The sequence below is a fragment of the Camellia sinensis genome, chromosome 13, assembly GCF_055761805.1.
Source record: "Camellia sinensis isolate YWXY chromosome 13, ASM5576180v1, whole genome shotgun sequence".
NCBI lineage: Eukaryota > Viridiplantae > Streptophyta > Magnoliopsida > Ericales > Theaceae > Camellia > Camellia sinensis.
This window is the reverse complement of record NC_138973.1, coordinates 132,985,151-133,011,345: the sequence shown is the minus strand read 5'-3', so window position 1 is coordinate 133,011,345 and position 26,195 is coordinate 132,985,151. Positions and strand designations below refer to the sequence as shown.

Sequence of the window (26,195 nt, the reverse complement as noted above, 5' to 3'; positions counted from 1 at the left end):
GAGTTAGCACAGTTAGCATCTCCTATTTGTGTGGTATCGCCTTTGGGTGGTGAGTTGATTCTGAAACAGGGTGTTAGAGGATGTGATATAGAGGTCGCCGACTATAGGCTTCCTTTTCCGTTTGTTGTCATGCCCATGAAGGGTTTTGATGTTATTTTGGGTATGGACTGGTTATCGTCATACCGGGCTGTTATTGATTGCTACCGCCAGAGGGTTACATTGTGTACCTTGAGCGGGGAGTGGTTCCATTTCTTGGGAGACCGGGTTGGTAGTGTTTTACCACCGGGGTATGATTCGCGAGGGCGAAGTGAGCTTAGTAGTCTACTTGCTAGCTTTGAGAGTGGTGAGAGTGGTGAGACCCAGCATGTATTGCCGAGGGTGGCTTGTGAGTATTCGGATGTTTTTCCCGAAGATCTTGTTAGTTTGCCACCTCACCGAGAGATAGAGTTCTCTATTGATTTAGTGCCTGGTACGGCGCCGATTTCTATGGCACCTTACCGTTTTGCTCCAGCAGAGTTGGTTGAGTTGAAAGTTCAGCTCCAGGAATTGCTAGATAAGGGCTTTGTTCGCCCTAGTGTTTCACCGTGGGGAGCACCGGCCCTCTTTGTTAAAAAGAAAGATGGTGCCTTGAGATTGTGTATAGACTACCGGAAGTTGAATCGGGCTACGGTTAAGAATAAGTATCCTATGCCCCGTATAGATGATTTGTTTGACCAGTTGAAGGGTTCCCGTTGTTTCTCTAAGATAGACTTGAGATCGGGTTACCATCAGTTGAGGGTCAGGGAGGAAGATATTCCTAAGACGGCATTCCGTACGCGGTATGGCCATTATGAGTTTTTGGTGATGCCATTCGGACTTACCAATGCACCGGCAGTCTTTATGGACTTGATGAACCGGATTTTCCGGGAGTTCTTAGACCGATTTGTGGTTGTTTTCGTGGACGATATCCTTATCTATTCGTCTTCTGAGGAGGAGCACGAGGCACACTTGAGAGTGGTGCTTGAGTTACTTAGAGCCCATAGGCTGTATGCCAAGTTTGGGAAGTGTGAGTTCTGGCTGAGGGAAGTCAAATTCTTAGGCCACGTGGTATCCGGGAAAGGGGTGTCTGTTGATACATCCAAGGTTGAGGCAGTGCAAGATTGGGCACAGCCTAAGAGTGTGTTTGAGATCCGCAGTTTTCTGGGATTAGCTGGGTATTACCGTCGGTTTGTGAAAGATTTCTCCAGGTTAGCGTCACCGTTGACTAGACTGACTCGGAAGGGAGTCAAGTTTGTGTGGAGTGAGACTTGTGAAAAGTCGTTTCAAGAGCTGAAAGTTAGATTGACCACCGCTCCGGTGTTGATTATTTCGGAGAGAGGGTTGGGTTATGCGGTTTATTGTGATGCCTCACGAGAGGGTTTGGGTTGTGTGTTGATGCAGGAGGGGAAAGTGGTAGCTTATGGCTCACGTCAGTTGAAAATACACGAGAAGAATTACCCCACACACGACCTAGAGTTAGCAGCAGTGATCTTTGCCTTGAAAATCTGGAGGCACTACCTTTTTGGTGAGAGGTTCGAGGTATTCTCGGATCATAAGAGTTTGAAGTATCTGTTTACACAGAGAGACTTGAATCTGAGGCAGAGGAGATGGATGGAGTTCATCGAGGATTATGATTTTGAGTTACATTATCATCCGGGAAAGGCCAATGTTGTGGCCGATGCCCTTAGTAGGAAAACCATTAGTGATGTAGCTTGTATAGCCATCCGGGAATGGGAGATGTTGGGAGCACTTGGCGAGTTTGATTTGCTACTGGGCGAATTTGTCGAGGCTGCGGCCTTGTTTTCTGTTGTTGCGCAGCCTACACTTGTGATTAGAGTGTTAGAGGCACAGAGAGGTGACCTTGAGGTAGAATCCCTCCGAGAGAAGATCTCCAGTGGGAAAGTTGAGAAGGGTTTGACGGTGTATCCCGACCTGAGTGTGAGATACCGAAACCGTTTGTTTGTACCGGAGTCTTGCCGAGAGGAAGTACTCCGAGAGTTTCACCATTCGCGCCTTGCGGTGCATCCGGGAGGTACTAAGATGTATCAGGATTTGGGTCGCCAGTTTTGGTGGCGGGGTATGAAGAGAGATGTGGCTGTTTTCGTATCAAGGTGCCTTACTTGCCAGCAAGTGAAGGCCGAGCATCAGAGGCCAGCGGGTTTGTTGCAACCCTTGCCTATTGCCGAGTGGAAGTGGGAGCATGTCACTATGGACTTCGTTGTGGGTCTTCCGAGGACTCAGCGGGGTAGTGATGCTATTTGGGTGGTTGTAGACCGGTTGACTAAGTCGGCGCACTTTATTCCTATGCGCGTGAGAGATTCGGTAGATCATCTTGCCGACCTGTATATTCGGGACGTAGTGAGATTGCACGGGGTCCCAGTGACGATCGTCTCAGATAGAGATCCTCGTTTTACTGCTAGGTTGTGGCAGAGTTTGCAGAGTGCCTTGGGCACTAAGTTGACCTTTAGTACGGCTTATCATCCTCAGACTGATGGGCAGTTCGAGCGTACTATTCAGATCCTCGAGGATATGCTTCGGGGTTGTGTCCTGGACTTCAGCGGGACGTGGGAGAGGCACTTGCCATTGGTAGAGTTTGCCTACAACAACAGTTTTCAGTCTAGCATTGGTATGGCACCATTTGAGGCCTTGTATGGCCGACCGTGTAGGTCTCCAGTGTGTTGGGCCGAGGTGGGTGATGCACCTTTGTTGGGTCCGGAGTTGGTTAGGGAGACGACGGAAAAAGTTGAGCTTATCCGTAAGAGGGTTGTTACAGCCCAGAGTCGACAAAAGAGTTATGCAGATCGTAGGAGGAGGCCTTTGGCGTTTGAGGTAGGTGATCATGTCTTTCTGAAGATATCACCTAGGCGAGGTCTGATGAGGTTTGGGAAGAGTGGGAAGTTATCCCCTCGGTTTATTGGTCCTTTTGAGATCCTTGAGAGGATTGGTGAGGTTGCTTATCGGTTAGCCTTACCGCCGCAGTTGTCCGGGGTACATGACGTGTTTCATGTGAGTATGCTTCGGAAGTATGAGCCAGATCCATCACATGTGTTGGATTGGACTGATTTAGAGGTAGATGAGGATGCCTCGTATGAGGAGAGACCGGTTCGGGTCTTGGATAGGCGGGATCAGGTCCTGCGTGGCAAGACCATTCCCTTGGTGAAAGTCTTGTGGAAACATCATGGAGTGGAGGAAGCCACTTGGGAACGTGAGTTGGAAGTCCGAGAGAAATATCCGGACTTGTTTATTGATATGTAATCTTGTATTTAAATTTTACATTTTGTTGAACTTAAGAGCTTTTATATATGTCTTAAGTTGTGAAACATTGAGAATGTTTTGATTATTGGAAGTATGTTTTGGAACTTGCCTCATATGGAAGTTGTATGTGACACTACCCATGTTGAATATATTGTTGAAATTGGAAAGATAGTGCATAATGTTGATGCATGTTGAAAATACATATGTTGTTTACATATTGTGATATGTCTCTTGTTAAAGAGATGGGATGACCGGTAATGGGTCGAATTGTTGAATGTTAAAATGTAACATTGTTTAAAATGGGGGAAAACTTGTTTTGAAAACTTGTGCTTAATTTCGGGGGCGAAATTCTTTAAGGGGGGGAGGTTATAGCGATCTCGGGTTTACCCTTGTTGTACAGTGATCCGGACATGTGTCCGTGGATGTTGGTAGTTGTTTATTATCTTGTTTGCATCCTTTTTACTTCGTATTTGAGTTATAGGATGTGTTGGGCGGATTTGTTACAGGTTGGTTGAGTTTAGAAACCAAAACTAGTTGCCCAGATTTTTGGCCTGTACGCTCGAGCGAGGATTTTGGCGCTCGAGCGGAGATTACACCCTTTCAGTATTTTTCCTGTGCAGCGTTGTACGCTCGAGCGTAGGGTTGGGAGCTCGAGCGGAGGCCTGGTTCTGCAAAAGTGCTGGGCGAGTGCATTCTGCGCTCGAGCGGGAGGTTGGCCGCTCGAGCGGAAGTCTGTGAGTGGCCGCTCGAGCGGGGTGTTTTACGCTCGAGCGGAGACCTGGGTTAAAGTCCCGAAATTGTGACTTTTCAAATCACTTTTTCACTTTCTCTTCTCTCTCTTACTTTTCTAAAATCACCATTGTTGAGCCTCTCACTCTAGCCTCTACCTTCTCTCTAGGTTTTGATCTAGTAGGAGTGATTTACTCACCTTTGGCCTTTACAAAAAAGTTGTTGATCGTCGAGGGCTTCATTTTAATCTGAAAATCTCGGGTTTTGAAGCACGTTGGGTTTTGTCGTCTTCTCCTTTGGGACTCCGAATTTGAGGTAGGGATAACCTACTCCTCTCTATGGGTTTTGTCTTTAAATTTTGGTATTTTGAGATGTTGGGCTTGGTTTGGTAATTTGTGAAAGTTTGGGGCTTTTGTGTAATTTTACAAAAGTTGGGGTTTTATTCATAATAAACCTAGATGCATGTTTGGCTTAGAAAATGGAATGATTGTTGAATCATTGATGAAAATGGGACCTAAGGGTTGAAATAGTAATTATGGAAAATGGCCTAATTACATTGTTTAATTAATTGGGATAATTAATTGGTGAGAAATGAGGAAATAAAATGTTGATTGAATATCCATTTGTGCATTTATTTTCTGTTTTAGAAATAACTGCTTTGGGCTATCGGTGGAGGATAGTCGAGATTGTTGTAGACAATGCATGATGATTAGGTAAACGGAAACTAATCAATGGAATGTGTCATGGAACTTGACGGTTGATAGAATACATTAATTGTGTGTATTGTGTGATGGTGTATAGAACCAATGTGTTTATATACGTTATGTGTAGAGGAGGAGATAGGGGATGTACCTCTAAACCGGATAGGTATTGGGAGGAGATAGGGGATGAACTCCATAGACAGAGCTCATATGCTTGTCTAGAGAAGTGAAGATAGAGCTCATATGCTTATCTTTGTGAAGTGTGGATACAGCTTGTATGCTTATCTGTGGATATTGTTGATATACATATCTGTTGTAGAGTGTGGATACAGCTTGTATGCTTATCTGTGGATATTGTTGATATACATATCTGTTGAGAATGTGGATATAGCTTTTATGCTTATCTGAATGTGAGATATAGTTTTTATACATATCTGTGGAAATGATGATAGAGCTAGCAAGCTTATCTGTTGAAAAAGGGAAAATGAAAAGTAATTGGGACTTGTAAGTCGTTGACATAAATATGTAATTTATGTGATTGTATCAGTGTTGACCAACTTTCAATTGCTAATGTTTTAGTCATTGTCCATGGTTGGTTTAGTGTATTTCTACTGGGCTGTGGCTCACCCTATATGGGAATATCATTTTCAGGTACAGGAAGCATGCCACCTCCAAGGACATAGCTTGGGAGGCTAGAGGCGGACATAGTGTAGTTGTTTTACTTTTGATGTATTACATGTAACATCAAGCCAAGGGCTTAAAGGTGTAAACGAGTTAGTACTCTTTTGTTGAAACCAAGTGTTAACTTGGAAAGCTGTAAGCCCGTAGGGCATTTTGTTTTGATGTTAACATGTGATACTTATGTAATGAAACTCAATGAAATAAAGGAATGTGGTTAGTTTATATGTAAATGCTTGTATTATCTGATGGGTTTAATGTTATTATTTTGAGGGCGTTACAATTTGAACTTCGTAAAGATGGAAGTTGATTCCTACACATTTGTGAAATGTGCTTGTCCCATACAAGAAAGGCTTGAGGTTTTTATGAGTATATAAACTTTAAGTAGACACACTTGGGATGGGTCCCAAACGGCACCTCAAATTTTGTAAGAAGGGGAGTTATGAACAAGGTGGGGTTGACCCAAATCCATCACGCAAACACATCACTATTAACCGAGGTTGAGTCAATCCATACTACTATATTTTTTTGGATAAAATTCGTTTGAATTTTTTCAAAATTTCTTGTCAAATTTTTCAGTCACCTCTCTTCTGACCGGTTGCCTTTTCAGATCATACCTTTCTAGCCATGAAGGCCTATCCAAATAGGCACCTTTCAGTCTATAAATAGCCTCTTTATTTCAGCAATTCATTCATTTGTTGATTTCGATTTTTTTCACTTTCTGTCCTTGTTCTTCCATATCTAGTTTTCACTCCTCATTGCTTTCTGCATTTTCCTGCAAATGGTTTTAGGGGGGGTCTATGGAAAAGAGAGAGTTACAACACTGGTTTGGTTCGCCAGGCTTGGATTTGTAGTGCTGCAAATTCAAGATATAATCGTTCCATCCTGAGAAGTAGACGCCGGTAAATCTCGAAGTATCGAAGCGAGGACGAAATTTACTTTAAGGAGATTGTATTTAACACAAGCCTCAATTTAAAGTTTTGCAATTTTAAAACGTTGTAAGCATTAAATTCATAATTTAATTTTGATAATTATATTTTCAATTACATTTAAAATACACGCACATTATATAGGTGACCGCAGAATTGTAATAGAAAATATACAAAATTTAGAATGTGTAAATCAAATTCATTTTAAATGTGATTTACACTACACTAGATATAACTTTACAACATAAATTAAATTTTTGTGAGCACTCTTTTTCCAAGTACATAAACGTATAACTAATGCATTAGTCTTATTTGGTTTTCTTTTATCAAAAGGAAATAATTATTAAAGAAAAGAAATATAATCTGATTGACAAATAGATCCATTGAGGTGTTGAAACAGCATAATAATAAAACAACAAAACAACATATCCCGATTAAGTTGGCATATGAACCTTTGCAAATTCATTTGTAAACACTGAGAAAAACAAAGAAAAAAAACCAAATTGTTGGGACGTGACCAGCAACTTACCGAGAACAAATCATGTGCAAACATGGAGAAAAAAAATAAAAAAATAAAACCAAATTGTTGGCAAGTGGCCAAAAAAAAGAACAACAATGAACAAAGAACATAAACAGAAACAAAATATATTAAAAAAAAAAAAACAAAAAAAGAGTCCAAACTAAAACAAACGAGTCTGGATCCTCTCCAATCACTCTCTTCAGTGGCTCATGCAAGGGACGGCCCAGATGAGACCACGTCACCCACAAGGAAATGAATGGCTCAGAGAAAAAGGTGATGAAATTCAGTGTGAGTGTGTGTTCTGAAATTTTTTTGTTTAAAGAAATAAATTTGAGTCACTCATCTCCTTGTCGGTGACGTGGCTCTATCTGGGCCGTCCGAGCAGAAGCCACTCGAAAGAGTGACTGAAGATGATCCGCACTTGAAACAAACACCCAAAACAAAACAAAACAAAACAAAACAAAAACACGAAGCAACAGCAATGAAGATAGCATAAACAGGGACAAACACTGTTGCATCTGCATGAAGAAAAACAAACATAAAGGCAGTAGCTCCCAATAACTAGAAACTAGAATGATTTTTTGGAGTATTTCCCATAGTTCTTTGTACTTTGCTCTTTGGTTTGAATAAAATTTAATTTACCAAAAAAAAAAATTCTTAAGAACGAGTCTCCCCTTAGCCCAAGTATATATATTATATACTCTTGATTTTTTGTAACATCGATCAACTCTGTTCAGTGGCGGAGTTAGAAAATTAAATTAGAGGGGACACTTATTAATTATAATATCGAAAATTTTTATAAAAATATTTCAAGTAAGTTTTTACGATTGATTTCGAGAAATATGAAAAACATTATACTATTTGTAAATAGTGTATATGGACAATACAAAAAAATATGGATATAAGTCTTAAAATAAATTATATAATAATAAATTATTTTTTTATACAAAATTTGATTAAAAATTCAAGATAATGGTAATACCACGTCATCATTGGTATATGATATCACCAACTAATATTAAATAAACACATAGAGAGTGAACCTCACATGTCAAATGTAACTAATAATCCAATAAATTTCATATCTTTATAGTGAGATTAATTATACTTGCATGTTAATGATAATGACATCACCGTTACACTCAAAAATTTTCATAGATAGTATGGTTTATAGTAGTATCTTCATTTTCAATCAAAATAACAATTATTGTTCTCATAATTTTTAAAATGTCATTGACATTTCACTCTAATAATATTTTTGTATTTTTTTTATTTAAAATATTTTCTTTATGTTTGCAAAATTAAAAAATTAAAAAATCCCAAAATATAGAAGGGGCATGTGATCTCCCTGGTCCCTCACTCCCTCCGCTTCTGCCTCTATTTCATTTCAACTATGTATCAAATATGTCCTTTTTATGATTTGGTATTTTGTCTCTTTGATCCTTAAATTTTTGGGCAAATTACAAATAAAACCCCAAGGTTTAGCGTGTTTTGCAAATTAAACCCCAGGTTTTTAATTTTGACAATTAAAACCCTGTAATTCATTCTGTGTCACAAAGTTAGCCCCCCGTCCATCTCCGTTTCATGAAGTAACAAAAAAAGCCATTTTTGGCGCCTAGTCCAACCCAAAACGACGTCGTTCCTTAGTTGACCCATATAAAAACCCTCAAATCCTAAATTTCACCAATTAGGGCTACAATTTGCCTTAATTTCTTCGATTTCGTCGATTTAGGGCAAAGGGGTTGTTGCGATTTAGAAGAAAATCTGGACCAAAGTTTGAAGTACTGCTGGTTGCTATTATTTGGAGTGTTGGTAAGTGATTTATACAATTTGTTTTGTTTCTTTCTTCTTGTAATTTGTATATGAAGTTTTGTTTTTTCTTTTTCTGATTCTGTGAATAAAGTAATGGCAAACTCTGTGTTTGTATCTTACTTTATTGCATGGGTATGTGTGTATGTTGGTTACTTTAATGTCTTGGATGCTTTATGAAATTTTTTATCTCCATTGATGGACCACTACATTAACTGAGTGGTTGGACCACTGCATTGACTGAGTGATGGACTACTGATTTATCAAATTTTTTATCTCCATTTTTTGTCCCATGCCACTTGTTCAGTCCACTGATTTTTGATGCATTTTTTTTTTTATTTTTGTGATATATTTGTTTATTTGTGAATGCAGCAATGGATGATATAAATATGAAATTGGTTTTACATCATAGTGGGTATTTTATAGATAGTGATGGTGGGCCTAGGAGTTACTTTGGGGGTAAAGTACATGTGTTTGATACTGTTGATGTTGATACATTTTATGTGCCTGAGTTGATATATATGGTGAAGAAGTTGGGGATATGTGATTACAAATAGTTTTTTTTTTTTTTTATAGGATTCCCACAGAAGATCTGGTTAAAGGGTTAAGAAGATTAGGTACTGACCAAGATGTTTTAGAAATGTTTCAATATCTAGGCTCTACAAACATATTAGAATTATTTGTTGAGCATCATGTGCCACACAATATAGACACCCCTCACCTTGTTTTGTTCCTTACTAATGTCCCTATAAATGATGATGAAAATGCTCAACATCCTCAGTCTCATGACTATAAAGATAAAGCAAACAGTGAAGATGAGAAAAATAATGACTCATCAGATAGTGATTTCTTAGCTAGTACTGAGGGTGAAGATGACCCTACTGATAATGATATCATGTTTGATGGTAATGTAGAGAAGGAACCAAATGGAGAAGGAGGTAATGCATTTGAGGAATATGTTGTGAATGATGAGGATTCATTTGAGGAGGAATTATTAACCCATGAAGGATCTGATGAGGAGGGTAATGGGAAGCCAAAGTACCCTGAATTTAGGCCTGAGGTTGATAAGGCTAATTTCTAATTTAAAATTGGAATGTTATTCAATAATACCATTGAATTTAAAGATACTGTGAGGGAAAATGCAGTGAAAGGGGGCTGTGATGTCAAATTCACTAAAAGTGAGACATGGAAGGTTCAACTCAACTGTAGTGATGGGTGTGAGTGGAGGCTGTATGCCTCTAACATGAGTGGAGAGAACATGTTACAAATTAAGACATACAAACCTACACACACTTGCAACAGAAGTTACAAGAACAGACAAGTAACTAGTGCATTTTTGGATCTAAGTATGTGAACAAATTCAGGACCACCCCTACCTGAATTTAAGGACACTGTGAAAGATGACTATGTTGTAGAAGTATCCAAAATGAATTGTTACAAAGCTAGGAAACAAGCATTGGTGCAACTTGAGGGAACAAATGTTGAACAATATACAAAACTGTGGGATTATGCTGCTGAGTTGATAAGGACCAATCCAGGTTCAAGAGTTGACATCAATGTATGAAGGCCTCAACTTCAAATTAAGCCTAGGTTCCAGAGAATGTTTTTGTGCCTTGATGGAATTAGAAGAGTGTTTTTAGCTGGTGTGAGGCCATTGATTGGCTTGGATGCTTGTCATTTGAAAGGACCTTGTCCAGGACAATTGTTTGCTATTGTGGGATGGGATGGAAACAACATGATGTATCCAATTGCTTATGGAATGGCTGAGAGTGAGAATAAAGAAAGTTGGACTTGGTTTGTAGAGAATTTGTTTAAATGTATTGGCACAAGTGCAGAGCATGGATGGACCTTCATCACTAATCAACAAAAGGTATATTTATATTTAATGGTTTTTCATCATTCGGTTACGTTCCTTAATGTTTTTCATTATTCATGATTTTGACATTTATGTTTTGTAGGGACTGGTTCCAACTCTTAAAGAATTATGCCTTGAAGGCCATTATAGGTTTTGTGTCAGACATCTTTACGTAAATTTTAAAAAGAAGTTTAGAGGGAAGGAGCTAAAGAGTTGTGTATGGAAAGCTGCAAAGGCATATACAAGGGTTGATTGGGAGAAGCATATGACTAAGCTGCATAGTATAGACAGTAGAGCATATGATTGGATGATGAGACTTAATCCAGCTCAGTGGTGTAGGCATGCATTCAACCCCAAAACAAAGTGTAATAGATTGTTGAACAATATTTTAGAGTCTTTTAACAATTGAGTCTTACCAGCTAGAGATAGATTCATCCTCACCATGTTAGAGTGGATCAGAAGGGCTTTGATGGTGAGGCTACATGAATGTAGAGACAAAATGATAAAGTGTTAAGGGCCAATATGTGCAAATATACAAACTAAGATTGAGAGGTCAAAGATAAAATCTAGAGTACGGATACCTGCTTGGTTAGGGGTGCTCTATTTGAAGTTAGATATGGAGTAAGTGGTTATGTTGTCAACTTAGAGAATAGGACATGCACTTGTTTCAAGTGGGATCTAACTGGAATCCCTTGTTCTCATGTTGTGGCTGTCATTTTCTTTCAAAAAAAGAGAGTTGAGGATTATGTGCATGTGGCTTTCAAAAAAAGACCTACTTGAGAACTTACGAGGCACTGATAAATCCACTTAATGGCCAAGATCAGTGCCCTAAGACAGGTTGTGAGCCTTTACTTCCTCCTAAGTTGAAAAGGCTAATTGGTAGGCCTCAAAAGCAGAGAATTAGAGACCCAAATGAGCCTCAAAACTCATTTAAGTTGCAGAGGAAGTGTACCAACCTGAAATGCTCCAAGTATGGTGTACATGGTCATAATCAAAGAACATGCAAGGGGCCTATCAAGGGTAAAAAGGATGGAGCTGCAAGTTCATTAAAGAATGTAAGTAATGTATTGGTATGCTCTACTTGTAATTGATCTCCATATATGCTCAAACTGTGGTTTAACAATTTTTTGTTCACAGGTGAGGACTCGACAAACTTTCATGGGATTCAGATTAGATGCAATATTTGGGGAAGCATCAACTGGTGGACAACATGGACAACAGCAGTAGCCACCACAGAGGGCATCAACGAGGAGGAAATCAACACCAGCAGCAACCATGAGAAGTGATGAAGTTGAATAAGTCTTAGGTAGTCAGGCTAGTGTGAATTGAGACATAGTGAACTGAATGTTTTAATTATGAATTTTTTTATTTTTTTATTTTTTGTAATGGTTATGTGACCTGAAGACAGATTATGGATGGTGAACTACTTCTTTTTGTAATGGTGAGATGTATATTGGTTTGGAGCAATATATGAATGGTTATTATACATGCTTATTATACATGGTTGACATCGATGATGTACCCAATTGGATGGTTATTATATATGCTTCGAATGTGCTGTATATGGGTTTGGAGCAGGTTAAACAATGCTTACTAATCTGTTTTTGAGATGCTTGGTTTTTTACATGCTTGGAATACCTTGAATAGGTGGAATAGGTTGACCAATTGGATGGTTATTATACATGCTTGGATTGTGCTGTTTATTAGTTTGAAACAGGTTCAACAATGGCTTTTAATCTGTTTTCTACAAGCTTGTAATATGTTTTCCCTTCACTTGGACATTTTGTCAAACACATTCAGAGTACTGGCTTTGCAAATGCATCAAATTCATTACAAATTGTATACAACCAAACATTACCACAATCCAAACACACATTACAAACAAAACAAGGATTTATCATTTCATTCAAAATTATACATTAAGTTCACATTGGCAAGTGCATAGTTGCATTACATTTCCTAAACCAGAAATGCTAACTAACTAACTAACTAACTAACTAACTAACTAATCTACATTCCCTAACTGTTCACTATTAACATTCGAATTACAATCACTACAACAATCAATCCACCTATAATCCATTTTTGTCTGCGGCAATAAGTTTGAACATTCTCCTTCAATCTTGCAATCTCAGTTACCATTTCCTCTAAGCTTGCAACCTTGTCCACCAACTTCGGCAACACTTGTCTATCACGAGGACAAGTAGGTAGATCATACCAATAGAAGAAGCCACAAGCCCCGTTTTTCTAGAAAAAAAAAAGAAGCGAAAAAATAAATTAAATAAATAAAGTACATAAATTACAAATTTCATATTATTCACGAGACTGGGAAACTTACTCCATAATTTGGACAACCAAGAAACCTCCTAGCTGGGTTTGCATGGGTCAATGAAGTTCGGATTCATGCTCTCATTCTACAACTGCAACGAGTCGATTTACCCCAATTGTTTCCACCCCAGCTATTTCCTTCTCTCATATTTTGTAATGGTTGAAATGGAGCTTTGTTCAACAGAGGATTCGTCGTTCGTATTGCCCTAAATCTATGCAATCGAAGGAATTGGGGCAAATTGTAGCCCTAATTGGTGAAATTTAGGATTTGGGGGCTTTTATATGGGTCAAATAAGGAACGACGTCGTTTTGGGTTGGTTTATGCGCCAAAAATGGCTTTCTTTGTTACTTCATGAAACGGAGATGGACGAGGGGCTTACATTGTGACACAGAATGAATTACGGGGTTCTAATTGTCAAAATTAAAAACCTAGGGTTTAATTTGCAAAACACGCTAAACCTTGGGGTTTATTTGTAATTTTCCCTAAACAAATTTTCCACTTTGACTTTTTATGTTTCAAATTTCTCCTAATTTACTTAAAAAATTAACTTATTTTCAAAATTAGACAAAAAATGGTACACATTGATTGTCATGTGATATAAAATATTTTATTATATATAACCCACACCCTTTATACCCAAACTCTAATATTATAATATATTTTTTTATGTGATGTAGTAGTTAATACATTATTTTTTATTTAATTTTGAACATAAATTAGTCAAAAGAGTAAGTTGAAAAAAATTTAAAATATGAAAGATCAAAATGACAAAAAAAAACTTCAAAGATTAAAACATAAAAATTGACAAACATAAAATGAGCAAAGTAAAATTTACCCACCTTTATATATTTATTTAAATTTATAGACTTAGGGTTGTTTTGAAAATTGACTTTTTTAAAAAAATAATTAATTTATTGATTTTTTACAAACAAAAATATTAACAAAATAATTAATTTTTTTTTTATTAAACTTATGATTTCCTAAAATAAGCATTAGTATGAACCGACAAATATATAAGTCTCTTTTGGGGACAACCTAAATAGACTCATTATTTACTTAAAACTATTATATCATCTCTCTATTTTTTTACACGTCTTTTTACAATAGGTATAACACATACCCAAAATAAGCTATAATATGTCTTTTGAAGGGGTGTGTATGGTATTTGTTCCCTACTAATACATTAAATATATAATTTATTGGGAAAATTACAAAAAAAAAAAAAAAAAAACTCAAAGTTTGACTCTTTTAATAAAATAAATCCTGAATTTTTAATCTTATCAATTTAAATACTTAACTTTTGATTTGTTTTCAATATGAACCATTTGTCTATTTTTATTAAATAAAATTGACAATATTTTAATTATTGAACGCAATGTACATATACATGAAATGTCTAAAATACCATTTTCATTGAGTTTAATGATTGAAATATCTATTTTTCCATTGATTTTTACTTAACGAAAATAGACAAATGGTTTAGATTAAAAATAAATCAAAAGTTTATGATTTAAATTGACAAAATAAAAAATTTAAAATTTATTTTGTTAGAAAGGTAAAACTTTGGGATTTTTTTTTTTTTTTTTTGTAATTTTTCCAAATTTATTTTACAAAGAAGGGAACCAGACTGGAGGAGAATTAGAGGAATATAGTAAAATCAAGGTCGCTCAGGCCAAAAATCCAAATTTGAGTTTTTGTTGTCTGTAAGCCCAAGCACTAAAACATTTTTGTCTCGTTTGGTAGAGCTGGAGAAAAGTGATGATTTTAGATTATAACTTAACAGATTATGACTTATAACTGTGACCATAAGCTGTTAGCCTGTTTGGTGCAGCTGCGGGATTATAGATTTAAGCAACAGAGTAGTATTTAGTTAATAAGCTGTAAAATAGCTTTTTACTGTATAATTGTCCTTTCTATCCTTACATGATATAAAAATGAATATTTTGTCATTTTTTTCAGTTTTAAATTTCATTAATAAAAGTTAATATAATTAGTATTAATTAGTATCAATTAATATAAAAATTGATACATTTGCTAAAAATGAATGGAAGTATTATTGTCACAATTATTTTCCATTATAAATTAATTAGTATTAATTAATTGCTTAATTAGTATCAATTAATGACTTAATTAGTCTCAATTAATACTAAAATTATTAATTAGTATAAATTAATATTAATATTTAATTTTTATTAGTATCAATTAATATTAATAATTAACAATTATTATTAATTAGTATCAATTAATAATTAATTCATTACAAAAGTATACAATATAAATTTATTAATAATTAAGACCAATTAATATTGATTTTTTAATTAATATCGATTTTTTTCTATTTCATCAGAAATATACAATTTTTTATTTTTTAATTAATATTAATATTAATATTAATATTTGAGTATTGACGAGGGCATTTAAGTAATTTTAGCCCCCCACATTAAGTCAAAAATTTAAGCACCCCCTGACCAGCTTTTGAGATAAGCTGAAAAATAGCTTGATTTAAGTTATAAGCTATACCAAACACAATATTTTTGCTTAAATTAAACTAAAAGCTGAAATAAGCGACTTCTAAGCTCTACCAAACAGGCCTTTTGTCCATAAGGACAAATTAATGTAAAAAAACCAAACTACACATTATATATCTGTTAGTACATACGGTCATTCACACATGTTTTTGAGCCCCTTCTCTCTACTATCTCTCTGTTACTTTCACTCTCTTTCTTTATTGACAACCACTACTGTCCCAACTCCTTCGTCGCCGCCGTTTACCACATCGCAACCACCAACACCACGATCATTTCGGCGAGGAGACCAGTGTTTTCGATCTCTCTAGCTCCGATCTGCTCCAATCATAACCGCTGCCTCCATGGCGGATTCCAATCCTTCCATGATGGTGATTAAGTCGCTCACCACTGCTCCCTTGCTCCTGTCACGACTTTGCGGTGGCAACACGATTGAAGACTCTGGAGCGACAAAGGACGCTAACCGACAGATGATGTTAGAGTCCGACGGCTCGACCGACGACGGAATAGAGGGTTAGGGTTTTGTACCAATCCATTCCTTCCAGTCTACCCCCTCCTTAGTCTACATCTGTAACGCCCTCAAAATAATAACATTAATCCCAACAAATAAGACATGCATTGATATTTAAAAGTTCCACATTCTTTCATTTCATCAGAATTCCATTACAAAAGTATTACATGTTAACAACAAAAGCAAATGCCCTACAGGCTTACAGCTTTCCAAGTTAACACTTGGTTACATCAAAAGAGTACTAAAGCGTACACATTAAGCCCTTGGCTTGTATTTACATGTAATACATCAAAAGTAAAACGACAACATTATGTCCGCCTCTAGCCTCCTAAGCTATGTCCTTGGAGGTGGCATGCTTCCTGTACCTGAAAATGATTTTCCCATATAGGGTGAGCCACAGCCCAGTAGAAATACACTAAACCAACCATGAACAATGACTAAAATATTAGCAATTGATAGATGGCCAACACTGATACATTCACATAAATCACATATTTATGTCATACGACTTATGAGTCCAAGTTTCCTTTCATTTTTCCCTTTTTCAACGGATAGGCATATAAGCACTACCCACATTCTCAACAAATATGTATAACAACAATATCCACAGATAAGCACATAAGCTATATCCACATTCTACAACAGATATGTATAACAACAATATCCACAAATAAGCACATAAGCTATATCCACATTCTACAATAGATATGTATAACTACAATATCCACAGATAAGCATATAAGCTATATCCATACTTCTCAAAGATAAGCATATAAGCTCTATCTTCACTTCTCTAGACAAGCATATGAGCTGTATCTACGGAGTTCATCCCCTATCTTCTCCCAACACTATCCGGTTTAGAGGTACATCCCCCATCTTCCCCTAAACCGCGGAGTACATCCCACATCTCCTCCTCTACACATAACGTATACAAATACAATGGTTCTATATACAATCACACAATACATATAGTTAATGTATTCTATCAACCGTCAAGTTCCATGACACACTTCATTGATTAGTTTCAGTTTGCCTAATCATCATGCATTGTCTACAACAATCACGACTATCCTCCACCGATAGCCCAAAGCAGTTATTTCTAAACAGAAAATAAATGCACAATGGATATTCAATCAACATTTCATTTCCTCATTCCTCACAATTAATTATCCCAATTAATTAAACAACGTAATTAGGTCAATTCCCATAATTAACATTTCAACCCTTAGGTCCCATTTTCATCAATGACTTAACATTAATTCCATTTCTCTATGCCAAACATGCATTCAGGTTTATTATTAATAAAACCCCAACTTTTGTCAAATTACACAAAAGCCCCCAAACTTTCACAAAATTGCCAAACCAACCCCAACATCTCAAAATGCCAAAATTTAAAGACAAAACCCATAGAGAGGAGTAGGATATCCCTACCTCGAAGTTTGAGCCAAAAAGGAGATGAAGACTTGAAGACCAACGTGCTCCAAATCCAAACTTTTTCAGATTAAATCAAAGCCCTCAACGCCCTCTATCTTTTTAACAAAGGCTCTAGGCTAGATTCACACCCTAGGGAGATCAAATCTTAGAGAGAGTGTAAGTTTAGAGAGACAGGGTCTCGGATCTAGGTTTTGATAAAAAAGAAGTGAAAAAGTGAAGTCCAAAAATCGCTACTGTCCGCTGATATAAAACACGCTCGCTCGAGCGAAGACTTGGTCGCTCGAGTGACCAGACACAGAAAACTCTCGCTCGAGCCAAGAAGCCCTTGCTCGAGCCAAAAACTCAAAAGTGCGCTCGAGCGAAAGAATGCTCGCTCGAGCCAACAACTCAAACCTTCAGGTCTGCAACCCGAAGCACGCTCGAGCGAAAGACCTCTCACTCGAGCGAAGAACAAACCAGACCGCTCGAGCCAAGAAAAGCTCGCTCGAGCCAAGAAACACAACTCTCAGGTCCAGAACCAGGTGCAAGCTCTCGCTCGAGCGAAGCCACTCTAGCTCGACCCACCAGACATGAACTCAACTCTCGCTCGAGCGACCAACTCCTCGCTCGTGCGAAGGTCCAGAAATCTGGGCAGCAACACTAGGCTCCCAAGCACAACCAACCTGTAACAAACCTGCCCAACACATCCTATAACTCAATATACAAAGTAAAGAGGATGCAAACTAGAGAATAAACAACTACTAACATCCACGGACACGTCTCCGGATCACTGTACAACAAGGGTAAACCCGGGATCGCTATAGTCTACATCTCTCTCTAAATAAATATATATATATATATATATTTTGATCAACGAAAGTCAATAGTTAGTTGTTAGATTAATACCTTGGGAAAGTTAAAACTCATACCCATACACCTTGCAAGAAAATCTTGCCCTCCTATTCCACTTCTAGGAGTGGAACCCAAGACCTCTCCGTAGGAGAGACTTGGTGACCAAAAGACTAACCAACTAGGCTAAAGCCCCTTGGTTCTCTCTCTCTCTCTCTCTCTATATATATATATATATATATTTGTTGTGTTTGTGTTTGATACATAAATGAGATCTTAGTTTTTGATATGTTTGTTCTTTCATAAGTTGAATCTCCCTCTCTTTGTTGAAGTTTTTTTTTGTGTATGTGTGTGTGTGTGATTTTGTGATTGTGTTGTTAGATCTGCAACTCCAAATCTGGTTCTTTTTTTTTTTTTTTTTGGTTCTTTGATCTTTCAACAGATTAACTGTAATGCGATTCATAACCTCTATGTTTCTTGAATGATTTTCAAATTTCAATCAGAATGTGTTTGGTAGTTCTTGAATGTGCTATTGTAATTAGTTCGCTTCTGATTGAAGCACTGGTTTATTGCATTTTGATTTTGGTTTTGATTCGCATGAAGTTCAATGGGAATTTCAAACACAAAGATTTAAATTTCAATAGATAAAAAAAAAATATCAAATGACTTTTCACAGATAGAAAAATAAACAGATAGAAAAAAATAAATAGAAATTGAACAGATAAAAAATTTGGTGGTGGCCATTGTTGAGAAGGGTTAAGAGAGAGAGAGAGAGAGAGAGAGAGAGAGAAGTAAAGATTTCAACAGATTAAAAAAATTTGAACAGATAAAAATAATTCAACAGATTAAAAAAATTCACAGAGGGTTAGGGTTTCATACTAGCTCATTCATTCTGGTTTGCTCTCTTCTTAGTCTCCATCTCTCTTGAATCTATCTATACATATATATTTTGATCGACGAAAGTCAATAGTTAGTTGTTAGATTAGCACATTGGAGGAGTTGAAACTCACACTTATATCCCTTGCAGGAAAATCTTGCCTTCTTATTCCACTCCTAGAAGTGGAACCCAAGGCCTCCCTTTATGAGAGACTTTGTGGCCAAAAGACTAGCCAACTAGGCTAAAGCCCCTTGGTTATCTGTCTATCTGCCTGTCTGTCTATATATATATATATATATATATGTTGTGTTTATGTTTGTGTTTGGTACTTAAATAAGATCTTGGTTTTTGATCTGTTTGTTCTTTGATATGTTGAATCTCTCTCTTATTGTTCAAGTATTTTTTTTTTTTTTTGTGATTTTGTGATTATATTGTTAGATCTGCAACTCAAAATCTAGTTCTACTTTGTTTTGTTTTTTTTTTTTTTGGTTATTTGATCTTTTTAGCAAATTAAATTAACTTCAAAGTAATTCGTAACCTCTATGTTTCTCGAATGATTTTCAAATTTTAATCGGAATGTGTTTGGTAGTTCTTGAAGGTGCTACTGTAATTAGCTCGCTTCTTATTGAAGCTTTGGTTTATTGAATTTTGATTTTGGTTTTGAGTTGCATGAAGTTTAATGTGAATTTCAATCACAATCATTTAAATTTCAATAGATAAAAAATATCAAATGACTTTTCACAGATAAAAAAATAAATAGATAGAAAAAATAGATAGGAATTGAACAGATAAAATTTTTTGGAGGTGGCCATTGTTGAGAAGGGTTAAGAGAGAGAGAGAGTGAGAGAGAGAAGCAAAGATTTCAACAGATTAAAAAAATTTCAACGAATAAAAAATTTGAACAAATAAAACAAATTCAACAAATTAAAAAAATTCACAGAGGGTTAGGGTTTCGTACCAGTACATTCCTTTTGGTCTGCTTCCTCCTTAGTCTCCATCTCTTTCTGAATCTCTCTCTGTATGTACATTTTGATTCGTGAAATTCAATAATTAGTTGTTAGATTAGTACCTTGGGGGAGTTGAAACCTACACCAATACACTTCGTAAGAAAATCTTGCCTTTCAATTCCACTCCTAGGAGTAGAACCCAAGACCTCTCCTTAGGAGAGACTTTGTGGCCAAAAGACTAACCAAATAGGCTAAAGCCCATTAGCTCTCCTCTATATATATATATGGTGTTTGTTTTTGTGTTTGTGTTTGGTACTTAAATGAGATCTTGGTCTTTGATATTTTGAATATCTCTCTCTATGTTAAAATTTGTTTGTGATTTTGTGATTGTGTTATTAGATTTGCAACTCCAAATCTAGTTCTTTTTTTTTTTTGGTTCTTTGATCTTTTCAACAGATTAACTGTAATGCGATTCGTAACCTCTATGTTTCTCGAATGATTTTCAAAATTCAATCGAAATGTGCTGGGTAGTTCTTGAAGGTGTTATTGTAATTAGTTCGCTTTTGATTGAAGTTTTGGTTTATTGCATTTTGATTCTGGTTTTGAGTCGTATGAAGTTCATTGTGAATTTCAATCACAAAGATTTAAATTTCAACAGATAAAAAAAATATCAAATGTCTTTTCACAGATAAAAAAATAAACAAATAGAAAAAAAAATAGATAGGAATTGAACAGATAAAAATTTTTGATGGTGGCCATTATTGAGAAGGGTTAAGAAGAGAGAGAGAGAGAGAGAGAGAGAGAGAGAGAGAGAAGCAAAGATTTCAACACATTCAGAAATTTTCAATAGATAAAAAATTTGAACAGATTAAAAAAATTCAACAGATTAAAAAATTTGAATAGATAGGAATTTGAACAGATAACAAATTCCAGCAAATAAAAATAATTTCAACAAATAGTCAACGAAAAGTCAAATAGATAAAAAATCTAATAAAAAATGTGTGATCTAACTAGTGTTTGAATCGTTCCAACAATGAAAAACTAGTGTCTGAATCTCATCTGTTTAGAAATGGAGAATTTGACGACCGGAGCTCTTGATGCTTCTGGAGATCCTAAGAACTTCTCTGTACTCAATTGTATCGATCTTTCAAGCCCTTAAATTCTTAACTCTATTTCTTTACTCAAACATGTACTCTCTCTCTCTGTGTGTGTGTGTGTGTGTGTGTGTATATCTGGTTTTTTGATCGATTGATGTAATTCGATTATATATGGATCGATTATCACACTCAACTTCTAGATTTTGAGTCAATCTTATAACATTGTTTAAAAAATTAAGTAAAAAATTAACTTAGGATGTTTTGGTATCATGGATTTGAGTAGGAATTTTCGAAGGACAAAAGTGAAATTCTAGTATGCTAAGTGTGATTAATACAACAATGATAGAAGAGCTCTAATTTTAATTTTAGAGCTCGAAAGAGAATTTTAATTTTAGACTCTAAAGGAGCTCTATGGCAAGCAAAAATAAAAAATAAAAGCAAAAGCAAAAACAAAAATATAGAAACACACATCACATTAGGTTCTATTTCTTACCGCATAACTAGAACTTTCTTTATAGTTCCAAAATTAGAGTTATTTAATATTTGAAAAAAGGTTGGAGCTCTAATGAGTTGGCCTCTGATGAGCTGCCTCCCACCTCATGTGATGTTTGTGCCTTGTATATTTATTTTTTTTTTCTTTGCCACATCAAAGCTCTAGATTTAGAGCTCTGTAGCATTTCCTTTAATATTTTTATGTGATTGTTCTCTGTTCATTTTCGAAACAACGGATCAAATTGTAACTTGACTCAAAGTCTAGGGAAGGTTCGGGGTAAAGTGAGATTGAATGTAAAGTTTAGGGGTACAAAGTGTAGTTTACTCTTATGCCACTATTTGTTTGGATGATAGGAAATCAAAGTAAAATTTCAGAATTTTTATAGGTTTTGAACAATAGAAAAAAAATAAAAAAAAATAGAAAGACTTATTTTAACCAAACCAAATAGTTGTAATGGACAAAAAAAGAAAAAAAAAGAAAAGGATGTTAAATTTGACTTTTGATCAACCTATTGAATCAAATATTGAAATCCCATTTTGTGAATTGAATTTGGGAAAAAATGTCATTTTTTATGCATCTCTTTTAAACTTCACATTTACAAAAATTAGTCAATTTTATGTGCTGTGGAATGTGGATGATCAAGAGCTTTTGACTGCAATCTCATTAGGTTTGTTAGTATTTTTTTTGGAGGGTAAGTCATAAATTTTATACCAAAAAATTAAATATTATAGTGAAGCTCATTACATGCCTAAAAGGCAACACACCCTTAAAGAGAGGGACAACACTCCTAGCAACTAATGCACAACATAATCTACTGAGTAGATCATAAGTTCAGAGCTAGAATACAACACTTGGACAAAATATTTGTTATATAATGCACTGTCCAATCACTCATTTACTCAAATAAAACCAGGCAAGGTTTTACAAAACCAGCCTATGGTTTTGCTAGCACTTAGCACAGCTACAACACAACAGCAGCGCAACAACGGCTCATCGGAGCTTTGGCATTGCATAGTTGACATCTTCTTTGGCAAAAACCTCCGACGAATAAGACACTATAAAAATCCCTCTCCTCACTGAAAAAAGCCATAACCAAAGTACACTAGAAACATCCACCATAGCTCAAACGGTTAAAAGTTATCGCTGGTCCATCACGTCCCAGCCCCCAAACTAGAACATGGTTCACCTTCTACTAACGCCAACCATTGTCACTCAGGTAGAAAATCTCAATATAGCTCAAGTTACAGCAGATCTCCAAAGACCTAACACCACCGGAAGGGTTTAGTAGCCCAGAAATGAAGTTGCAATCAACACTACCACCCACTTTTCATCTAATCCAAGCACCATATTGAACTATGATGGTGCCACACATGATACGCTACTATAAATAGCCTCAACACCATAAATTAGGAGAACATGATGAAGGTAGATGTAGGAATCACTGACTATCAACTTAACAAACAATCCTCTAGGAACAATATACCCTACCTCCAGCCATGAAGAGATCCAAAAGAGAAGGGATAACAAAAAAACAAAACACCATAAAAAGATAGATCTAAAATTCTGAGGGTAAACACAAAAATAATACCTTCCAAAAGATATTCAATGAACCTCAAGGGGAGGAGCAGTGGGTTCTCTAAGGATAAGATAAGCTTGAAAACATCCCTCTTCTCCCATGGTGAGGGACCTTGGGAGAACTCTAGAGAGAGAAGCCTTCCTCTCTATTATGTTTGTTAGTATTTAGTTACTTAATTGTGTTACTCTTTCTTTGTATGAGTTAGTCATTGAACTAAATTATCATATTGTTTTATTTTAATCTCTCTCTCTCTCACCCCGTTTGTTAATTGGTTCTTATATCCTGGCTTATCCTTTGCTTCCTCTCTTTTGTACAGGCATGTTTGGATTCTGGGTTTTTCTATGTGATCAATCATGGGATCAGCCAAGAATTTATGGATGAGGTTTTTTACCAAAGTAAAAGGTTTTTTGATCTACCAGTAAGTGAGAAAATGAAGGTTCTTAGGAACAAGCAACATCGAGGTTACACTCTCTTATTTGATGAAGATTTGGATCCTGTCAATCAAATAAATGGTTTGTTCTGCTATCATTTTTCTAATATTACACAAGTTTTTAGCAATAAGCACAAAAGTTGATATTGGATCAATATAATGCTTGCTTTAATACAAGTTGACATCTATTGTATAGCTTGCTATGTGCATGACATGTACACATATGTATATACTGTGCTTGTATGATCATGTGTGCCTAGAAGTGGCTTCAATGCTAGGAAAATAAGACTTTTGCCTAACATCCATACACAATAAGAGGCCACACTTTATATATTTTAATACGATAAATATAAATTTGCAATCACACTAACTGTTAAAAAAGTAGGAATAGCTGTCTTAATCTTGAATGTTTTGTAAAAGATGATATCGATGGTTTAAATTTGTTTTGGGAATTGAAAGTTTTAAATTAAGTTTTGCTAGCTAAAGGGAGCACTTCAAATTGATATACTGGATAATTTAAAAAAAAAATTTAAATTTTCCAAATGCATCCATGATTATAGAATATTATTATATTAACAATATCTATAACAATTGCATTGCAAAAAAATAAAAATAAAAATAAATTAAAATTGAGAAAGTTCAACCTAAGATTGATCAAGTCATAAGAAACATTATCAATTAAAAATGACATGCTAGAAATACTTGAACGTAATTAGTGATTTTGCATTTGAACAGAAAATAAAAATATATTTCAAATATAAATCTTAAAAAGGCCTCATTTATGATTTTAACGCCTTAGGCCTCTAACAAACTTGAGCCTATATATGTGTTTATATGCTTGCTTGTTTGCATCGTTGCCTTCCTACTTTGAGATGCCACCCACATTGTTTTATTTTTTATATTGCCCCATTCTTTTCTTCTTCTTGTTGATCTATTTGTCTTGATTTATGGTTGTTTAAATTTAAACTAATTATAACAGAAAGATCCATGTTTCATAAAAAATAAAAAATATTGATAATCCTATTTTATGGATATAGGAGATTATAAGGAGGGATATTACATTGGAATAGAAGTACCTGAAAACGATCCTAACTTAGAAAAGCCATTATATGGACCAAACGTCTGGCCCACTGTTGGTAAGTTACAAAATCCGTTCAAGTCTTAAAAGTCAAAGTATGAGTAGTTCATGCCATGTCTCAATCAACTCTCTCTCTCTCTCTTTCATACACACACACACACACACACAAATTATAGCTTAATTTAACTTGAACTGATTTAAGCATTTGAGCAGTCTACATGGTATTGGCTTTGTAGTCAGTATTAACCGCTTTGGTCTTTTTGGCCGTTTGAAAGATATCTTGCCTGGATGGAGGGAAACTATGGAGAATTATCACAGAGAGGCACTGTAAGTTTTGTTCAAACTTGTACTTTTTGTAACAAACTTCATACATTACTGGCAGATGTATGTGCTGCTTCGTATCAGACATTATAACTCTTCATGTAGCAAATTGAATTATCTTGTCTTGTTTCGGTGTATAAGTAGAAACGCTGCATCATATCATTTTCTCATTATTATCTAATATGAATACCCTATTGGCAATTTAAAAATATTGAAATAGACTGATAAATCTTGGAAAGTATCACATTGTGCGAGGATAACTTCATATCAAATATTGGAAGTTCTATATATACTAATGAAAGGCTTAGGGATGTGAGCTAGGAGCATAGACTCAATAAGTTCAGGAGAGAGCTCATGCATTTATCCGATCTGGTCTTGACGGCACAGTCTGGGTCTTGCAAAGCTTGGTTGAAGAGTTTGTCCCTTGTAATTTTATGAGCTCATGATAATAATATTCTAAGACCATGAAGATTCATATATATATATATATATATATTCATTATGAATACTTGGGGGGTATTACTTTTTTTTATCTAAATTGTTCACACTTTCAACTTAAATTCTTGCATGTTTTACCAAACATTGTAAGATCTTTACGCAAGAGCTTACGTATTTTGATACATTTTCTGTGATGCAAATTAGCATCAAATATGCTGCATAGCTTTATGAATAATAACAAAGAATCAGGTTGAGTGAATTGTTTTAGCCACTGAAGTATATTTATAAAGACCATTGTTAAATTGGGATGTGTATAAAACCAATCTGTATATGGCCCGTTTGGTGTAGCTGTTAAAACAGATTATAGATTATAGCTTAACAGATTATAGGTTATGACTTTAATCATAAGCTGTTAATCTGTTTGGTGTAGCTGTTGGATTATAGATTTAAGTTGCTGAGTAGTGTTTGTTAAATAGGCTGTGAAGTAACTTTTTCAATTAACTTTTATTTTTTGTATTCACTACTTGTCTACATTTCTCATAAATAATAATAATAATAATCTATAGTCCATTTGGGTCTTTTTCTATTTTTTTTTTAAAAAAATCCAAGAGTATAACCGTAAATTAACATGTCCACAACAGAAACTGATAATCAGAAGCATGGGGTGAGCAGCTTATCAGAATCAGCTTTTTTGAGTTAAAATAAGTTGTTAGAATCAGAGGTTGTTTGAAATAAGTTTAATCAAACAGTCCAAAATAGCTTTTCCAAAGCTAGAAGCTATAAGTTGGCTAAAAAAAGCCCAAACAAACAGTCCCAA

At 35.5% G+C, this 26,195-nt stretch overlaps 1 protein-coding gene across 1 annotated transcript in view; it reads left to right on the top strand.

Moving 5' to 3' along the window:
- Positions 1-25,053, top strand: part of LOC114256845 (azadirone synthase LFS-like) — a 154,657-nt gene extending 129,604 nt beyond the window's left edge. Inside the window, exons 4-5 of the mRNA XM_082900904.1 lie at positions 24,895-24,946; positions 25,002-25,053. Coding sequence (XP_082757030.1) covers positions 24,895-24,946; positions 25,002-25,053 — 104 coding nt within the window. The remainder of the gene's footprint in view (positions 1-24,894; positions 24,947-25,001) is intronic.
- Positions 25,054-26,195: the final 1,142 nt, after the last annotated feature.